The sequence below is a fragment of the Ptychodera flava genome, chromosome 19 (genome assembly GCF_041260155.1).
Source record: "Ptychodera flava strain L36383 chromosome 19, AS_Pfla_20210202, whole genome shotgun sequence".
Lineage (NCBI taxonomy): Eukaryota > Metazoa > Hemichordata > Enteropneusta > Ptychoderidae > Ptychodera > Ptychodera flava.
In genome coordinates, this window is record NC_091946.1 from 37,490,239 (window position 1) to 37,510,315 (window position 20,077).

General features: G+C 36.8%; 1 protein-coding gene across 1 annotated transcript; it reads right to left on the reverse strand.

The window, feature by feature from the left end:
• Positions 1-9,614: 9,614 nt before the first annotated feature.
• On the reverse strand, positions 9,615-19,752 carry LOC139119450 (lymphokine-activated killer T-cell-originated protein kinase-like). The gene is made up of 6 exons (XM_070683266.1): positions 19,351-19,752; positions 16,951-17,071; positions 16,013-16,145; positions 13,651-13,847; positions 12,658-12,808; positions 9,615-11,015 (listed from the first exon to the last, which is right to left on the reverse strand). Exons 1-6 carry the CDS (start codon positions 19,536-19,538, stop codon positions 10,801-10,803), a joined length of 1,005 nt encoding a protein of 334 aa, XP_070539367.1. The 5' UTR covers positions 19,539-19,752; the 3' UTR covers positions 9,615-10,800.
• Between the last annotated feature and the right edge of the window lie 325 nt (positions 19,753-20,077).

Genomic DNA, 20,077 nt, shown 5'->3' on the forward strand with positions numbered 1-20,077 from the left:
TCCCACAGAAATTTACTTCGTAAGTGCCTTCTGAACAAAGAAAAGTAGAAGGACGATGTAATTATTTATGTTCACACATCTAACGAATAGCCGATTTTTAAAGTTTAATGTTATGTGCTAATGTAGAACTCAATTATTCGTACCGAGCCCTGAAGCGTGCACGGTTAGCGAGAGATTTTCCTGTCAACATTATTTCTCTGACACAGAGCTTTACTTCCCGCATGTTCTTTTTTTTGAAACTTTGCCAATATTGTGACGTCTTCTAACAAAATTGTCTTCCATCTGTACGATATACTGTTGAATCAATTAAAAGCGGATTAAATTCGGTCGTCTGCCGTCACATGGTTCCGATGTCGTGATCGTCAAGATCAACAAATCACGCGCCACAAGCTTCGACACCTCTACAAATTGAAACGCTTGCTTTGACTTTTTGAATCCTTACGGTTCCCTGAGGCACAGATTGTGCCCGAGAGCATAAACCGTATGCAGTAATTAATTCCCTTTGGGTGGCACAAAATATCACGTCTCGCGAGCATGCGCACTTGGTTAAGCAGGACTCGGAATATTTCGAAATGTTCGACGTGTAGGGTTTTAAGGGTATCTTAGTCACGTTTTACGAAAAAATAAAGGGTGTTGCAATCATAAAATAATTTAATATCATTATTACAAGTGTACTACGAAATGATTATAGATGCGTGATTCTGCGGAAGAGTTCCAACAAAATAGAGACAAAGTTAACTTAAACTTGTCAGAGAACAGAGAAGGACAAACAGAGACAGAGAGACAGATAGAGACAAAGAGAGAGACAGAGAGAATGAGACAGTGACAGAATGAAGGACAGACAGACTCGGAAGGACAAATAGAAGGGAGTACACAATTCACAACAGTCAACATGTAATGTACGCATTACAAAATGTACGAATCGTTGGATTGAGTCAAGCTGCGAATGACAAGACGACTTCTTGATCGGCAATGCATACGTTTGATTATATTATTGATCGGAAAAGCGAGACATATCCCAGAGTGAATTCGTCTCCATGGTTTATTGAGTTAGTCTCAATTTATCGACTTGGCTGTGTAGATTTTCATTTTGATTTGCTACATGTATCTGTCAATATCAGCGTTTGCTCGTTAAACTTTTTGTGTGTCCGTGTTTATTAATAACTTCAAAATATCGCTTTTGTACGGCTACAAACTTGAAGCGAACAATCCCGGTGGATTTTTACCTTCTCTGAACAGAATTGTGAAATATTTAAAAGCTATATTACATGTGCTAGTTTTTGGCAATATGTGTTCGGGAAAGTTAGGGCTTCACTTTCGCTAAAAGCCATGGCAGTTATAGCATTTACTAACTGTTTTGGCTTGGAGCATATTCATGTCGTGATTGGAAAACGAACAAAATGTCACCCATAAAAAAAACAACAATTAACACGGCGACAGCCTACATATATTTGCATTACACATATTGTATTTAGTAATGCCTCCTAAGGCATGCAGCCACTGACTATGTTAACTTACCAGGCTGTCACGTGACGACAATATTGTAGATGTTGCCATAAGTCAAATTTTACGTGGGACAATAAAAAAACCTAATTATTACAAATCTCATGAAATTTCAAAATAGCTTTGGGTCTTACATGAACATGTATGAGCCGTTTTTGTCACGTGTTCTTTAAGTCGTTTTTCAGTCGTTTGTCTGGAGGGCGGCCATCAAATACATGTTTGTGTTTTATATATAATGTAATAAAAAAGAAACTGAATGAGATTGACTGGTACATAGTTTGAAAGCATTAAAAATGGCAGTAAAAGCAATTTTAATCCGAAACGTAAATGTTTGAAGTGTGTTTTCGATTCAGTACGAAAGAAAATCACATGTATATGTAACGGACTTTAATTCGTCATGACAAGTCACGCTCTACATGACGTACAGGTAGGTACATTGGATCCCGAGGTTGGCATTTCTGCTGATGCAAAGCCGTTCGAGTGCCAGTAGCAGTAATTTTTCATGTTTTTTTTCACCGTTTTTGTTTTCAATGTCAATGATACTTTCTTTTTCTATAAATTCCCAAAGCATCACACGATACACTGTAATCAGCTTGCCATTCAGCTTGTACATGTCGAAACTCCATTGTTATTGTTATCAATTGAATTCTGGTCCGGACTAGAATTCAAATGTAAACAGTAACAGTGCATTCTACACATATAGACACTACTGTTGGCAAGCTAAATGGTAGGTGTTTTTAAATGCTGTCTGGAGTAGAACAAAACTTGCAATTGACATCCTAGATACACACATCATGAATAAGTTACAGCTTTTGGCCCTTTTAGATGTAAACACATACTTTACACTGAGTTTACTCCGCACAGCTTGCTTGCTTTACTTTTCCACTTACATCTTGCCTTCTGCTTCAATGCACGTGTCGTGACCTTGTCAACATCGATCATCCTTACACAGTGTCGCGATTTGTTGATATGACAGATCTTGGAACAAGCTTCGACAGACTATGAACTTCCGACCCATCAGCAGGAATGATCTCCGTCCCATGTTGCTTTTTACAGTGTCAAAGTGTATATTTCACAAAACTATGCGAAAGATAAACTGACAGATGCCCTTGAGGTAGGGCAGATGAGTTCAGGGATTCTCAGTCGACTGTTTGGTTCACAACCTTACTCTTAAAACGGTGTACAATACATTTTTCTAAGATGCATAGCACACGGAAAAAATTACAAACTCGCTTACATAGATACATAGATACATAGATACAAAGCATACATACATAGATAGATACATACATAGCATACATACACACACACATACATACATACATACATACATACATACATACATACATACATACATACATACATACATACATACATACATACAGTCAGTCAGTCAGTCAGTCAGTCAATCAGTCAGTCAGACAGACAGACAGACAGACAGACAGACAGACAGACAGACAGACAGAATATTTTCTTTAAGCGACTGAAATCCAAAAAGATACTGATCATAGACGCGTTAGACCTTTGGAGCAGAAGCAATGAATATTTAGATTATGAGTTAAGAGAATGCAAAGCTTACAAAGATGCCTTGAAATAAATACACATACCGGTATTAGCTGACAGACTGATTGACTATCTATAGGTGCCGTATATCGATGAATCACAGTGGTTAACAGGGACTGAGGGTGGATACGTTATAATATCTCACGAAAATGTGGCATTCTATACAGAAAGAGAGGTTAACGCAGTGATTGGTGATAAAACAGTGAGCGTTCCTCTCTGAACTCAACAAGGTGAAAACCGCTGCACGAAAATGAGAAAAACCTGATGAAATCAAGGTGACTTGCAGTAGAACTGTAAAACCTAAGCCTCTTAGGGAGCGTTCAGTTATTATGGCCGGGGGTGGGCTGGCAATTCTTCCTGCGCATCAGTCAAAATAAGTGAACCCCCCTACCCATTGTACCAAAAACTTGATGAACCCCCCTTTCAAGATGACAAAAATTTCATGACCCCCCCCCCCCCTCACATTGCTTGAGTAAAGATGTGGAGCAATAGAATCCCCCCAAAAAAGAGCTTAGATTTTTCAAATGACCTTCCTTACAAACTCAAAAGGTGTTAAAGCTCAGATTTCCACTTCTGACGTGCTATAATTTTGAAATTACCCTTTAAAGGGGTTGGACAGAAATTACTGGAGGATCGCAATTTTTTTTGCAAGCGTGTGTGTACAAAATTTTGATATTTGGATTTAATTAAAAATCAGCTGTTGATAATGTTGATTCACCATACATGGTATACATATATTTTCTCATACATGTATGAGAAATCTATGTAATACTTATTCAATGCAAAACTATATCTGTGCATTTATAGATAGTTGATAATTTACATAAATGTACTTAAATGAAATATGGTTGTTACAACTGGCATGTGGACAAAAAGTTTGACCTTAGAATTTCACCAAAAATGTTCATCCACTATACATGGGAGTCTATGAGGAAAGTATGAATATTTTTTTTCCAATACAAAAATAGGTAAACCCATGTATTTATGTACTCTCGATTATTGATATCAATGTACTTGATTAGATTAGGGTGGTAGCAAATGGATGTGTTCGCCAGAAATTGGATTTTGGAATTATACCAAAATGTAGATTCACTGTACATAGGAGTCTATGAGGAAAATGAATAATTTTTTTCCAATACAAAACTATCAAAATCTGTGTATTTATAGACATTTGATAATTCATTTTAAAGTACTTAGTTAGCCTAGGATGGTTAAAGGTTGATATGTGTGCAAGAAATTGGATTTTGGAATTTCACCGAAATGTTGATTCACTATACATTGGAGTCTATGAGAAAACTAAGAATAATTTTTTTTACAATGCTAAACTAAATTAATTTGTGCTTTTATAGGTGTTTGATAATTGATACAAATGTACTTGATTCAAATAGGGTATTTAAAAGTTCAAATGTTGACAACAATTATGATATTGGAATTTCACCTAAAAGTATTATTTAACTTTTCATGTTACTAGTAGTCTCAGTACAGGTAACTGTTAAATAATTTCCCTGACAAAACTTGCTATATCTCTAATATGTAAGTAATAGGAATTGTTCATTGCCCTCAGTGCAGTGAGCTTGATTTACAATAAGACAAGCCTCAGAGTTGTCAAGTCAAGATGTTCATGTGACAGATAATTATACTTTTGTTCAGATTTACAGGTGAATAACTTCAGAGAATGAAATCATGCAACGAATCATTTTTATCTCCCAGAAAATTTCTGAACACTGAAACTGCTTTTTGACGGGACGGATACTTATGAAAATTAAGTGACCCCCCCCCCCCTCTGAGCTGTTTGAAAAATACATGACCCCCCCCCCTTGCAGTTTTCAAATTTGAGGTGAAACCCCCCCCCCCTGGATTTTGCCGGCCCACCCCCGGCCATAACAACTGAACGCTAAGCCCTTACAGTAGCAGATAGCGCAGGGGAACATAAGCAATACTAGTGAATGTAAAAAATCCTTCTGAACTGTTGTTCATTGTCTATGTTATGCTGGCAACAATAGATGAAACTGCATATCATGTTGACATATTTACATTTTATATAAAACTTGTCTGCTGCATTGTCCAAGTGAATTAAAGTGTTAAACACGCTTTATAAATTTCACGTGCATCCCGATGGGGGAAATACGGATTCGTTATCCATGAAATAAAGCGAACAAGTTCACTGTGAACTATTTTCAATGCAGCATTTATGATTAAAAGGTAGGTGTGCATGTGTAAGCCTATACAGCTGATGTACAAGTACGTGTCTTCGTTTCTCTCCCCATTAGCGTGTGATTTTTCATTTTCACACGTCTATACTAAAGGCGCCCATCATTACGGTCGACGCAGTGAACAATTTGACACCAAAGTTCACAAGAGCCCATCAATTTCAATCCGGCGTTCCCACTTTCAAATGACAAGCTCGGGGTTTTTACCGGTGAATTTGCATATTTCGTGTTTTTCAGATTACCTGATTCCTTGCTGACAAAATACATGTATCGAAAATCAACAGTGACCTAGGTTTTTTACTGTTTAGATATCCATCAGATAATTGACTTCAGGGACAATTGCAATAACGACCTAATCGTCATCATTCCTAATTATCTATTTTTGCTGTCTGTATCTTTGATCTTTGAACAATCGCAATTTCGCCTTATTTTAAAGGACAAAAGCCATAACTTTTACCACATTTTCACGTTTTCTTAATCTTTTAACTTAATCTGTTTTCGGGGCTAGCTCATCATCAAATTACTAGTTTGTCTATGACACCACAGAGTGACATTTAACAAGGATATTGAATACTATAGTCAGTCTTTTTCCTGTTCTTCACATTCAGACGTACATTACCAGGAAAGAAGAAAAATACAGACGATATACAGCCACATCGGAGGCCTGACACCCTCTGTATTGGATTTCTGACTTAGGTAGTAAAATGAGTAGTGAGATAACTGGTAAAAAACACGTTTCAATTTTGATCGTGATTCTCGAAAATCCAGAAGTAAAATTATCGTATTGATGTTTTCGCACAGAAGATTTCAAAATCCAGCGCCAGCTGTGAACTACTTTACAGACATACATGTCATAAATATGTATGTATCTGGTCATATTCGTATCTACTGGTATGGATTTATCTACGTATGTACTTTTTTGTATCTATGAAAATCTCCCATCGTCAATTATCGACGACATTTCTGTTACTTTTCTTCCACCTGCGATCACAACTCATCGTAACACAACCTTATAGAAAACGTGCATATATATATTTTAAATGCGGCCTCGTTTCTTGCTGAGTCATCGAAAGACGATCCTTTGCAATGCCGCGGTATAAAAAGAGATTAACGGACAACGATAAATTGACCCATTCTTACACAGCAGGGCACGTCTACCTTTACTTGATGAGGAGCATGACCTTGACTTGACTTTCAGGATTCAGTGTGCACATACAAGGAGCACAATCTCGGACATCCGCCGACGAAAACGGGTCATGATCATCGAATTTCCATACTCCAACAGAATTCATATACACACTTTACGTAAATGAATTCTTATATGGCGCACTTCGAGCAGCAGATAATTTATCGTCAACTATGTCTCGTACCCATAGTGCTGTAAGGACCTCACATCTCGATAGTTCTATTGTAATCATATTTAAATAAAATCGTAATCAAATAAATCAAATATTGCAATGAAAGTGGTACGACGGTAGAGATTTTATTTTTTTAAGGATAATGTAAAAACAATGTATACCCTGACAATAAAAGATACTTGTTCATTGAAAACACTTTTCCCTGGGAGTGTGTGAGAATAACAAGGGCTTAGAGTCATGATATAGCGTAATCTTTTTCTGCAAAGAAAGCGCATCTTCATCCAATCTACGTGACATCACCATGGAAACAGAATCGGTACTTTTTCATACTGAGATTAGGGTCGATAAACGAACTTATGACACATGAACGGATGTTTTTTTGTCTCGGAGTGAACTTGCATACCCTTTTAAATGTATGATATCTTTGCGGATCGGAGAGATCGATCTACATTGAATTTGAGTGTGTTATCACCATATGTATGAGCAGCCGTGGGGCACACTGTACCTTGGACAGGCGATCCATACGCTTGGCATACAACAGCCAAACATGGTAACAGATGCAGTGATACGGGCAGACGAATGATGGTAAACACCTTTCGCCGACCAGTAGTGGAGCCATCGATTCGTTTATTCGTTATACATCATGGTGCGAACTATACTCAATATATTATACAGTAGTAGCCTACTAGGCTACAACACACACGAGAGAGAGAGAGAGAGAGAGAGAGAGAGAGAGAGAGAAAGATGTTTTGAATGAGTATGTCGGTGAATCTTTTTCAAGACGGTCAGCTCGAGATAAGACTTGTAATGGCATATATACATCGCTTTCTGCCTCTGTCTATAGATGTCAAGATATTCAATTGAGATATTCAACGGAACGTTTTTTGGCACGACACTGTGATCCTCTTTTTAAGATAATGACTCATTCTTACATAGATGTGCCAAAATTGAATCGTTCAAATCAGTCATTTCGGTAGTAGTCGTTTTACCATAAACAACCAACTGATTTAATGCGGAAGCTCATACAGGTATCCAATTGGCCAATCCAGGTATTTGCCACATATTCGTCTGCGATTCTGATGAGCGATATTGTTGTCACGTGTTTCCGGATTGAAGCAGAGTTTGATTTGATCTGTGAGCGCATCGTATTGCAAATGATTAGGCGTGTAAAACAAAGCGACATCCGTACCCTTAGTTAAAAACAAATACCCTTGAAAGAGGTGTTCTGCTGCTATGATGGTCGGTGATGGAAAGTGAGAATATTAATGTAAAAAATGATCGGTGCTCTGATAAACATATTGCATGTTGCTGCATTGAGATTTGTGTCCTCGTCCTCAGGGACGGTTATTCGGGCTTTCAAACCGTTACAATACTTTTTTGGTCTACCGCTTGCGGGGCTCACCCGGGGTAACTAAATATTTCATCTGCTTATTTTTGGGAACATTTGATTTTTTTCTCCATAGAGTTTACACAGGAATGGTGGCCATTTTGAATTTCAAGTTTCGGTAAATATTGGGTAATTTGTTTCTCTAGTACCCAATTTTGCACGGTAATCCCCGATTTTTATTTTTGACTTCGAAAGAAAACAATTTAAATTTTCCTTGCGGAAAGTTTAAGCAAAAGTAACACGATTGGAACTAATTTGGGATAATTGGATGGTGAAGTAATGTCGATTTAATCTTCAAATGTAATCTCATCTGTTTTTTCTTTTTACATTACACACTTGTTTTTATGAGTAATTTGTAATATCGCAACATTCAGCTATATGGCACCTAACACTTTTGAAAAATTTTATATGAGAATCCAGTTATCCCAAATTAGTTCCAATCGTGTTAAGTGTAAATCTTTTAATGTCGAGGCGCGCACTACGTAAATTAATAATAACCACCCGATGAATAAAATTCTAGAGTAAAATCATTAAACCAGATCAATGATTTCAATTCCACATACATATTAGTGTTTAGTGCTTACCAGCTAAATGACTGTACGTCGTCGTTATTTTTGTTTATTGATTCTTTAAAAAAAACTGATACGGACTCATTAACGTAATCCTGTAGGATTGTAGAAAATGAAAGCCATGTACTTCAATTAACCTCAACGAAGAATCTTTAAGGGATTTAAAAAGGAGTATTAAAAACAAGACGGAAGTATTCATTTGGCCTTACGTCAATCATATTCAAAACAAATTATAGATGAAGATTGTCGAGCTATTAAGTTTAAGGACAATAATTCGATAATATTTGAAAGATGTACTTATTCCGAAGAGGAACAATTGAAAGATTGTAACGATTCATTGGTTTTATTGGACTTAATGTTCCCAATATTGATAGTGTTTGCAATGCTTGTTTGACGTCGATAGATTTCCTAAGTCAGAATGTGTTTTCACTATAGGCCACCTCCTTTTCGACGTGGGTGTAGTCTAGTCACTTCACTTCGCTGTTGCAATAGATGCAGGATTTTCCACCGGTATTGAAACACTAGAGAGGCTATTTGTCTGCCGGCATTTGCTGTTTGTGGGATTTCATCGCAGATGTAATCAGATCGGGGATTATTGCACAAGTTCTACATGACGAGAGAGGGCGCTCGTACAAGTAACTAAAACTTTGGTATACCACATGGGTATATCACCAGGGGAGGGCGCAAGGAATGTGTGCACGTTCCTCATCCTACAAAAGACATTGCTTTGTAATCAAAGGGGGGCAGATATTTGTAGAAATTTGTCAACTTTCACTTTATTGTGTATTTCTTTTCATTTAATCAACTTGATGTTTGCATTTCATCAATTTGCAATTTCATGTGTGATGAGATGTTTTTGTTTGAAATGATAGATTGCCACCACACAGTGAAGCATAACGTAATACAATGCAAGAAGACACCCTTGCACTCAATTTATTACAATAGATATCACAAGATGAAAACACCATTTCACAGATGTAACTGGCATTGCTGGGTACAATTACAAAACAGAGCCCAGTCTTTATTATTTTGTTGTAAGAGTTTTATTCTGATATACAGATAGAAAATTATTTACTAATATATTACTAATACAGTGCAATAGGTACATACATCAATGTTACATCTGTAAAATTAATTTCATAATATATCCAAACTCATTTATTTAAGTACCTCTGCTCAGCCCATAATGGATGAAAGCAAACTCTGCATGACATAATGAATGAGGTGAAGCCGAGTACATTATGGAGTGCAAAGTTTGCTTGAGTCTATTATGGGCTGGTAGAGGGTAAATTATTGCAATTATTTTATAGTTTTGGCAATGCCAGTGAATTTGTAGATGTAGAAAAACATCTTGGTTCAATGTTGGAAATGGGATACATTATCAGCAATAATCTGGGGAATGACGTCACAAATTCACTGATGTTGACAAAACTACAATAGAATAAACTGATGGGAGCAACTTCATTATTTACACCTATCTGCATGCAATCATGCCTGGTACACATTTAAAACAATATTGCATTTAATAGTTGAAGTCATTTTTTGTTCTTAATGCATTGTTTTGTAATAATCAGCGCTGCACTTTGAAGGAGTGTATACAAGTGCATCAGTGTGTGTGTGTGTGTGTGTGTGTGTGTGTGTGTGTGTGTTTAAGAAAGAGAGAGGGACAGAAGGGAGCGATGGAAAGAGAAACAGATGTAGATTGGCTCTATATATGTATGTAATCATTTACCTGTGGTGTATGCCATTTAAGATTAAACTCTACATTTTGTAGGAGCACAAATTAGCAATCATCTCAACCCCTTCTCAACTACAAGTTCATTTTCAAGACCATCTAATAAAATCATTTCTGATCGTACAAGAATACAGTGTCATTTTCATTTTCAGTTCCGGCAATGGGATGGCAATCTTTAAATTCAACAGCTTTCAAGGCTTTGTTTCTGTCTTGCTTTCTCCTTGGTGCTCGATTGTAGACAGCGCTGTTTTAAACTTAGCTGTTAGATAATCATCTTTTCATTCAACAGCTTTTAAAGCTGTGTTTTTATCTTGTTTTCTCATTGGTGCACGACTGCACACAGCACTATTTTCAAATAAACTTTTAGATGATAATCTATAAATTTACCAGCTTTTAAAGCTGTTTCTATCTTACTTTCTCATTGGTGCATGGCTGTAGACAGCTACAATTTCGATTTGGCTTTGGGATGATGATCTTAAAATTCAACAGCCTTCAGGGCTTGTATCACAGCAGCAGCCGATGGTCTCTGTTCTGGTTTCTCATTGGTGCAAACATAGAACAGTTCTATCAGCTGATGATACACCCTGTTTGTTAGTAATTCATCTTCATTCGGGATTGGTGGTCGGGTGCCAAGTGCTGCATTGTACATTTCCTCAGCAAAGCTTTCATCAAAACTTTCACCACTATAGTCTGTCAGGATTAAACCAGATATGAGATCTTGAATTGAAATAATATTTTCATGACTTATTGTGTATTCTTGATGGAACAATAGCAATAACATTTGACAAAATTTTCAGTATTATTGTTCAATGAAACAATTACTCATACATTTTTTTTATTTGCCACCAAAAGTACATTGGAAGATAACAGCGTTTACCTAAGAAAGTGGATGCACTGTGAATTACATACTACTGGCAATGAATTCTACTCTGAACACGATTGGAACTAATTTGGGATAATTGGATTTTCATATTTTTCATATTTCTCAAAAGTGTTAGGTGCTCTATAGCTGAATGTTACAATATTACAAATTACTCATAAAAACAAGTGTATAACTTAAAAAGAAAAGCAGATGAGATTGCAGTTGCAGATTAAATCGACATTACTTCACCATCCTATTATCCCAAATTAGTTCCAATCGTGTTTCTGGACTAAACATTGAAAGTCACTATCGAATGTCCAACCAGCAAACCATGGGTCAATGGAGGACAAAACTCAAACCTCTTCACTCAAGGCTCAATGGAGGACAAAACTCAAACCTCTTCACTCATGGCTCAATGGAGGACAAAACTCAAACCTCTTCACTCTTGGCTCAATGGAGGACAAAACTCAAATCTCTTCACTCATGGCTCAATGGAGGACAAAACTCAAACCTCCTCACTCATGGCTCAATGGAGGACAAAACTCAAACCTGCAAACCATGGGTCAATGGAGGACAAAACTCAAACCTCTTCACTCAGAAGATTGCATTAGACACAAATAACAAAATTATCTTTCATAAAATTTTCTGTCAAAGATAAGAAACCGATGTTACTTTTTCAACTTGCACTTTCGGTGAAGGATTTCTGCAGTGTGATTGGTTTCTGACGATATGCTGTGTTGTGGTCAGACCACAGTGTCATGAACTCTCTTGCTATTTGCTGCATTCTATTTTTGTAAAGGTGTTCTTTTTTCGCTGATATCTTAGCCAGAAACTGTCAACAAGCTTTCATCAACTTGAATCAACGAAGATGAATAAATATCATTGGACATCGTTCACCTGTGTTTTGATGTTTTAAAGCCCCACTAGCTGTAACTCCTGGTTTTCTTTGAATTCTACCGGTACCCTCTGAAGGGATATGGGTTTTAAGTGCATTAGGAAACCATTCCTTTGTGAAACATTTGACGAGAAAATTCAAATTTTAATGGTCATTTTGATTTCCTGCCATTTTCAAAAATTGGTAATATTACAAAGGAAACAGAACGAACATACAATGTCACAGTTGAAAACATTCACCCCTATGCATTACATTGGACTACTCTGAGCAGGTTATTGAAGATTTCAGTGCTGGCAGATGTACGCAGTATCCAAGGTTTTTTGCTTTTCCACATGGACTGCAATTTAATGTTTGGGCACACAGTTAATCACAGTGTAACCTTCATCTTGTTGAAAATTGCATATACAGTCCCTAATTTGGTTCATTCTCACAAACTTATTTTAGCTTGAAAGTAAAATCATAAAAATAATGCTAAAAGATACAGCTAGTGAGACTTTTAGGAAAAACACTGGAAGGATAAAGAAAAATGTGAACACCCAAAACTTGCTATCGTAAAAGTTAGACTGCTTTAATACCCAGTAAATCTGTGTGAGGCACTGAGAGTGTTAGCATCTCCCATATGACGAGTCCATAGGCATAGATATCTGCCTTGTCTGTGATCTCACCACCATGAACTGCTTCACTACACTTCCATGGTTCACTGCCAATGTAGAAATCTCCTTGTCTCTGACAGAAACAAAGACAGAATTTTACTGTAAAGAGACAGTAGCTGTAACTTTTGACAAATTTTTGTTTTGTATTTCAACTACAATTTCTTGTTCTACTCCTCAAAGCATGTTGAGATACACAGTATCCAGCTTGTCAACTCAGCCTGTACATGTGTAGACTGCATTGTTATTGTTGACTAGTGAATTTCGGTCCAGATGAAAAATTCAAATGTAAACAATAATGGCATTTTCAATGTACAGACAATGTGTTTGACAATAGACCCTCGAGAAGAGGGTCTGTGTTTGACAAGCTTATTAGGGGATGTTTCAATTTGCTTTAAGGAGTAGCACAAAAACTTGAGATTGACAAACACACAAAATAGTGAAAAAATCATAAATATTAGTTATACTGACCCTTCAACAAATTCCATCACAAATCTTTCATGATGACCTTAAAATTCACTTAAACAATTACTTTTGGTATACTGACATAATATTTTGATGAAGAAGATACTATCTTACAGTCCTTTACTGATGTTGCTACAAACTTTTGATGCAGCAATGTCAGTCAGGACTTTGATCATGACGATGAGTTCACATCCATCCTTCATCAAACATGATTTCAAATTGGAACATTACTACTGATACTGGAGATGCACCTTTAGCAATGCAAGAAAAAGGATTGCTGTTTTTATAGACTATGAAGTACTCCTTTATACTGTTTTTCTAATTAAAATAGATATACTTACATGTCTCGCTAAAATTTAACACTGAATTTTTTTAACAAATTAAGAAGAAATAACTCCATCTGCTGGAATAGCAAAATATATCACAAAATAAACAAGTTTGTTCTTAACCAACCTTCAATCCAGAAAGGTCATCTTTCAGTTCAAGAGCAACACCAAAGTCACAAAGTTTCACCGATTCAAAGTCTTTACTGATGATTACATTTCCACTTTTCAAATCACCATGGAGGATTTTCTTCTCTGAATGGAGATAGTCTAACGCTGATGCAAGAGACTCGGCAACTTTATAAATTTGTTTCGCCGGAAAGGGACCTGTAACGTCAAATGTGCGAGATTTATCAGAGAAGAAAATGTTCTTTCTGAAATACATCTACCGGTATGTAATTCATGGCATTGTACAATATGATTACACTTTGATAAAATCAAGTTGGCTGGGTAATAGTTCTCAACCACTTCCCAGGAATGCAATCCAATTTGTATATAAAAACAATCATTACAACTGTAGAATCATTTAATACACCAATTTTTTCATGCTGTACTTTAAATTCTGTCACAATTATGTATTTCATAATAAATTAATTTCACAGACACAAGCCTTGAATTGATTGTCAATATTACTCAGGTGGTGGAGACATGTAATGATCAAACTGAGATTTGTTCAGGTACATACCGTACTTTGTGAACAAATCCTACAAGGATGAATAATCAGGAAATTTTGAAGATGTTTTGTCTTTGATTTCCAAAAAGTTCACAGAAGCAAATTCCGGAGGTAGTACCGTAACGATTGTTCAATAGCGGATTGCAATGCTAATATTAGGGATGCAAATTCAGGGACAGTTCAATAGCAGATTGCAATGCTAATATTAGGGATGCAAATTCAGGGACAGTTCATAGGAAATGCAGCAATGTGAATGTAATGTCAATGGTCACATGACAGTTACTCCAAGTGGACAATTAGTCATTTGAAACTTACCCTATACCCTAACTGTGGTGTGTCCCAATGGTAAGTTGATACATGTACAGTAATTGTGTTAAATGTAAGTGTCCTCACACTGTGTGAGACGTTGGTAAGACTATGGCATGCTGGGATACATATCCTTGGACACTGATTGGCCAGTACTATTGATAATTTTTTCCCTACATTTGTTTTGTATGTCAATCGCCAATTCTTGTTCTACTCCCAAAAGCATGTTGAAATACCTACTAAACAGCTTACCAACTCAGTGCTTGTATGTGTAGAATGTGCATTTATTGTTCATATTTGAATTCTAGTCAGGACCAGAATTCACTTGTCAACAATAACAATGCAGTTTACACAAGCTCAATACTGAGTATCTCACCATGCTAGTAGACTGAGAAACTGTTGTTACCATTAAAAAATTAAAATAGTGAAAAATAATCATCAAAAGTTACAGCTACTGGCCCTGTAGTGGACCAGACACTCATACCCTAACCCTAGCCTAATCCGTATTAGTGACTGTGAAATGTCCCAAGGGTAGATATCCATGAATTAACCATTCTGAGACCAATGTCAGAAGAAATACTGATGTATGGCAATGTTGGTTGTGTAGATTTACAGATGTTTATTGTGCCCTTGACAAACAGTGATCAAATATTGAAAAGCTGAAGATTTACATGCAACCACAGTGCAATGAGAGATGTGCAGTAAAGAACTTTTGTGATGTGTAATTCTACACACCAACCAAAAGCTGAAAAGCCGAGGGTTTTATGAAGTTTTGAACTCCTATCCATCTTTATAATTATACCAGCACTGACACATAGTGAGATCATTTGTTTCCTATGGAAAGTGTGAAATAATTTTTAGAAACTTGCACTCTGTGAGGTGGAATGTGATAAATGTTTCAGCCCGTATTTTTATATCAATGTCTTTAGGTGTAAATGTCTAGTTTTTAAATTAGTCTGATTTCATAAAAAAGCTAAGATAATGGAAATAAGGCTACAAACAAAGGTGTCATACCAAAAGATTCATAAATTGTTCATAAATGTCTCATTTGAATGCACATTTGTTATTTGTTATTATCTACTTTTGTTTCTCAGCCCTGGTCAATGACTCATTTGCTTTGAATGATACTGATTATTGGACCTCAGCCCTGGTCAATTATTCATTTGCTTTGAATGATACTGATTATTGGACCTCAGCCCTGGTCAATTATTCATTTGCTTTGAATGATACTGATTATTGGACCTCAGCCCTGGTCAATTATTCATTTGCTTTGAATGATACTGATTATTGGACCTCAGCCCTGGTTAATGACTCATTAACTTTGAATGATACTGATTATTGGACCTCTTTTGATATCACATGGAATACGCATTTACAAGATCATATAAATCACAGACTTGAAACCCTCACTGGGGTATACCAGTAGTCTTAACAGGTATAAGTAGAGATATTGACAGGCGAAAGCTTTAAAAAGACAAAACAATTATAGAAAAACAAGAAAGTATTTTCTTACCCCTGTCATTATCTTGTCTTTCATCAATCAAATCCTGCAGTGATTTTTCTCCACTTTCCATTGTCAGACACATCTTGCCATCGGATGATTTTGTAAAACCACGATATCCAACAATGTTAGGGTGAGTCAAGGTCTACATGCAGTATAGGAGATACAATAGAGAGTGTGTGTGTGTAGTAAATAATAAAACCACAAAACTTATGATACACATACCGGTAAGTACTGTGAATTAATATGAACAAATTAATAATTTAATACAAACTTAAAGGGATAAAATCATAGAGTCAGTAAAAATCATGTTTACAGTATCTCTGTCTTCAGAGACCTTAAAATCTTCAAGTCTTTGTAAAATGCACCGTATTGGAAATGTTTTGCTTCGCTAGTTTTAACCAACTTGACCTGAAATATGAACTTGGCAGGAAATGTCCGATATACATGTGTATATGTACATGTATGTGTAGGACTACCATGTCAGATGTATTACTGAAAATGAAGGTCCTATTTAGCTGGTACAGTGCTAGAAAGAGATATCCAGCTGTGTGCAGGAGATCCCTTGCTCCTCTAGGTCCTGTTTCAAACTCAGCATCTAGCACATGTACATCTCAATTAAAAAGACATTCTCACCATAGTCAATATTGTCATAGTCAATAGCCATAGTCAATATCTTAAATACTTGAACGCTAATTACCAAAGTTTGCTAAATGCACTAAAATGGATGCTACTGTAGCTAAAAATACATGTTTACAAAATATTTTTACACTGTGTTACCTGTAACTGATGCTAATGCTTGCATTCACATTTTACATCACAGCTAATTTTACATTAAAGTATGTAGGATTGACCATCCATCAGTTGGTCTGCTTGGCTCACCAGAGGTCAAACCTTATTCATCTATTGACTGACCTGCAAGTTTTTACTTAAAACCATATTTAACTCACTTTCAATATATCAGCTTCCTTCTTCAGTCTCCTTTGCATATTTTTGCCGAGTGATAACGTCCTTGCCTTCACTTTCTTGATTGCCCATGGTGATCTGGTGACACCACCTTCCATTGGACTCCTTAAAAGTTAAATGAAATTAATTTTAAAATACATGTGCAGCACACATTGTACACTATGAAATGAGAAACATAATAGTGTGCTAGTGGTCTGTGGCAATGTTACACAATAGAACACTGTACATATCACTCACACTACCTGTGGAAATTCAGAAAAAAACTCTGTCTACATGTGTGCTAGATGACAAGTTTGACACTGGAGGTAGAGGAGCAAAGAATCTCCTGCGGACAACTGAATCTGTCGGTCTACTTACAGTATAAGCATGCCTAAATGTCTAATGCCCATAAATTGTATGCACCTTGGGGACAGATATTTAGACTCTAAAACCTTTACAATTTTCTTCTGATCTACCACTTTGTGCTCATTTTAAAGTGCTCGGCGTCTTCACAGTCTTATTTTATCAGAAAATTTTATTTTCCACCATACTTTTAACACAGCCTACTGGGATGATGGCCATTTTGAATTTCAAATATCGGTAAATATCAGGTACTTTGTTTCTCTGTTACTAAACTTTGGACTGTGATCCCCAATTTTTATTTTTTATTTGGTGAGAGAATGACTGAAAGTTCCATTGAGGAAAGTTTTGAGCAAAAGTTTATCTTTCACTTTTCACTTTTGAGGTGCATGTAACTTTAAATGTAATTCCTATAAAAGTCAAGTGCATAATTTCCAAGATCCTTGTAAAAATTGCCAACAAACTTTTCTCAATGGGCACTGTGTTTTTGGCAATATCAAATGCAGGAAGCCGGAAGTTTTCTTTGAGACACTTGTATGTATACAGAAATACAGAAACCAAGAGTCTATTCCCTCACAGTGCTGAAAATAACCAAACTAAAACCCAATCAGAGAATGGTTTACATGCGACCAATGAAATTGTAGCTTTCAGACATATGACAATATAGTTGCTCTGTGACTTCCCTCCATCAGTCCATAGGCTAACTGACACACTGCATTACTGTTACACAGCTAGTGGTTCTTTCTCCCCTATACTCATCTTTTTTCTGGTGTGGCATTTGCCTCCCAGGCGACAAATTTTGTTTTTTTCTCCTGTCTCCCTCTATTCTTTTATCTCTCTCTCTCTCCCTATCTGTTTGCCCACACAGTGACCCTTCCCTCTGGCCCCATCTCCGCCCATTTTCTTCATCCAAAGTGTTTAATGCATTGAAACTACTTATCACCTAGGCCTCAACTTTCATTTTTATGGTCTGAGCATTATGAAACACAATATACTGGAAAAAAGTATCGTTTCATGCTATAGGCAGAGATGTCAACAGTGAAGCATAAGCACTGTGATGTGATGCTGAGGCAGCTACGCTGACAAAATAAATAATAATAAAAAGGTAACTTTACTCTATGCCTCTAAAACATACCATGCTGCACTATTGAGCCAGCCTGCTTACCATTCTATGATATAGTATGAAATAGAATATTTCAGTGTATTATTTAGGCTACAGTACATGACATAAAAATTGGTACGAATGCACATCCTACTTTTTCAAAGATTGCAGTTGAATATCTTGTGTATACAAATGTAGCACTATGGATCCTTAGAAGAGGAACTCTGGACATTTAATGGCGGTTTTCAAGCATTGATACACCAAGACTAGACACATATTTTAACGTCATAATAGTATTCAGTTGGATTGCTCAAAGATCATTAAAATATAATCGATTAAAAGAGTTGCATTGTGCCGCAGTCAGGGAGTCATGTCAACCAGTGTTAGCTCTGATACTCGTGCAGCACCATGCATTAGCCAGTTGATGTGAGCGCCACTGACCATGAAGGTAGAAAGAAAGAAAGAAAGAGTCTTTTTTTCTACCTCCATGCACTGACAATCTTAACTGGGCTTTCCATTTCAATAATGTCTTTAATCATGCCTTTTTGCAATTTTTGTCTCTAAGACTGACCCCTGCAGGGAAAATAAGGAGTTTACATTCCTTATTCACACCGTTGCGGGGTGACACTGACTAAGAAATTTACAGTCCTTGTCCACACCATTGCAGGGCAAATAAGAAATTTACATATCTTATTCCCACTGCTGCGGGGCAAATAACATCTTCCACACAGAAGCACTGAGAGGCATAGATGGGCACATACCGGAATGTAAAAAAGAGATCCCCCCCTCCCCCCCATTCAGACCGGACCGTTCACGAGTTCAGACAAACATGTCTGAGTGTTTAAAATACATAACGTTTATCTATTTATCACATTTTATGAATCACGATCCTTTTGATGAAACCTCTCCGTTTTTCAAAACATTGAGGAACACTTCAAATTACCTTTCGTATAAATAAACTGTCACGCCGGTTCCAACTCCGAGAGTCTTCATGAGTGGCGATGCGGGAATCGTTATTGATGAGGCTGGGGACCTGAATGATGCTTCTGCATTTGACAGCAGTCGAGTTTTCGTAGGCAGGTGCACCGGAGTCGAAAATTGCTGTGGTTCAGCCATACCGACGTCAATCATGTATATCGTTATCCTTTCAGTACGAGGCAACCTACAAAGGTTTGTTGAAAAGCCCACGACGGCTTCGTGTCTTCTTCGTCCTATGGAAGGGTGATGTACTGTGTTTTCACAATTTGAATTTGGCGCTTCCGGTCTGATAGTGACGTAATGGGGTAACTCTTTGTGATGGGTACCAGCTCAATGTAAGGTGCCTTGTTAAGTACCATCGCATGATCTTTAACTTGAAATAAAGAAAAGACTGGCTGTTCACTGTGTTTACCCTCTTCTTCAAAATTCTACTGCCTAATCGCATCTCAAAAATAGTGGGAATAGGGTCGTACCATGGTCGTACTAATTTGCTGGAGTAAACCCCCTGGTGAGGTCAAATGAGTTCATTCCTTTGAAGTGACCTTGGAAGCTGACAACCATTATTAGTTTCAGCATCAGATGCAAAATCATTCGATAACTACATCAACACCCTTTCGTTCGGATTGCCTAGATCTTAAAGAAAAGACCATCCCGGGTTTTTTGAAAATAAATATTCCATTTTCGACGAGTAC

Bases quoted from the DNA above. Each gene is read 5' to 3' on its own strand.
- LOC139119450 (XM_070683266.1), bottom strand. From the start codon at position 19,538: ATGATTGACGTCGGTATGGCTGAACCACAGCAATTTTCGACTCCGGTG. The intron at 16,146-16,950 runs GTGAGTTAAATA...TACTGCATGTAG, and splicing joins AGGAAGCTGATATATTGAAA to ACCTTGACTCACCCTAACAT. The intron at 13,848-16,012 runs GTAAGAAAATAC...TTGACGTTACAG, and splicing joins AAGACAAGATAATGACAGGG to GTCCCTTTCCGGCGAAACAA.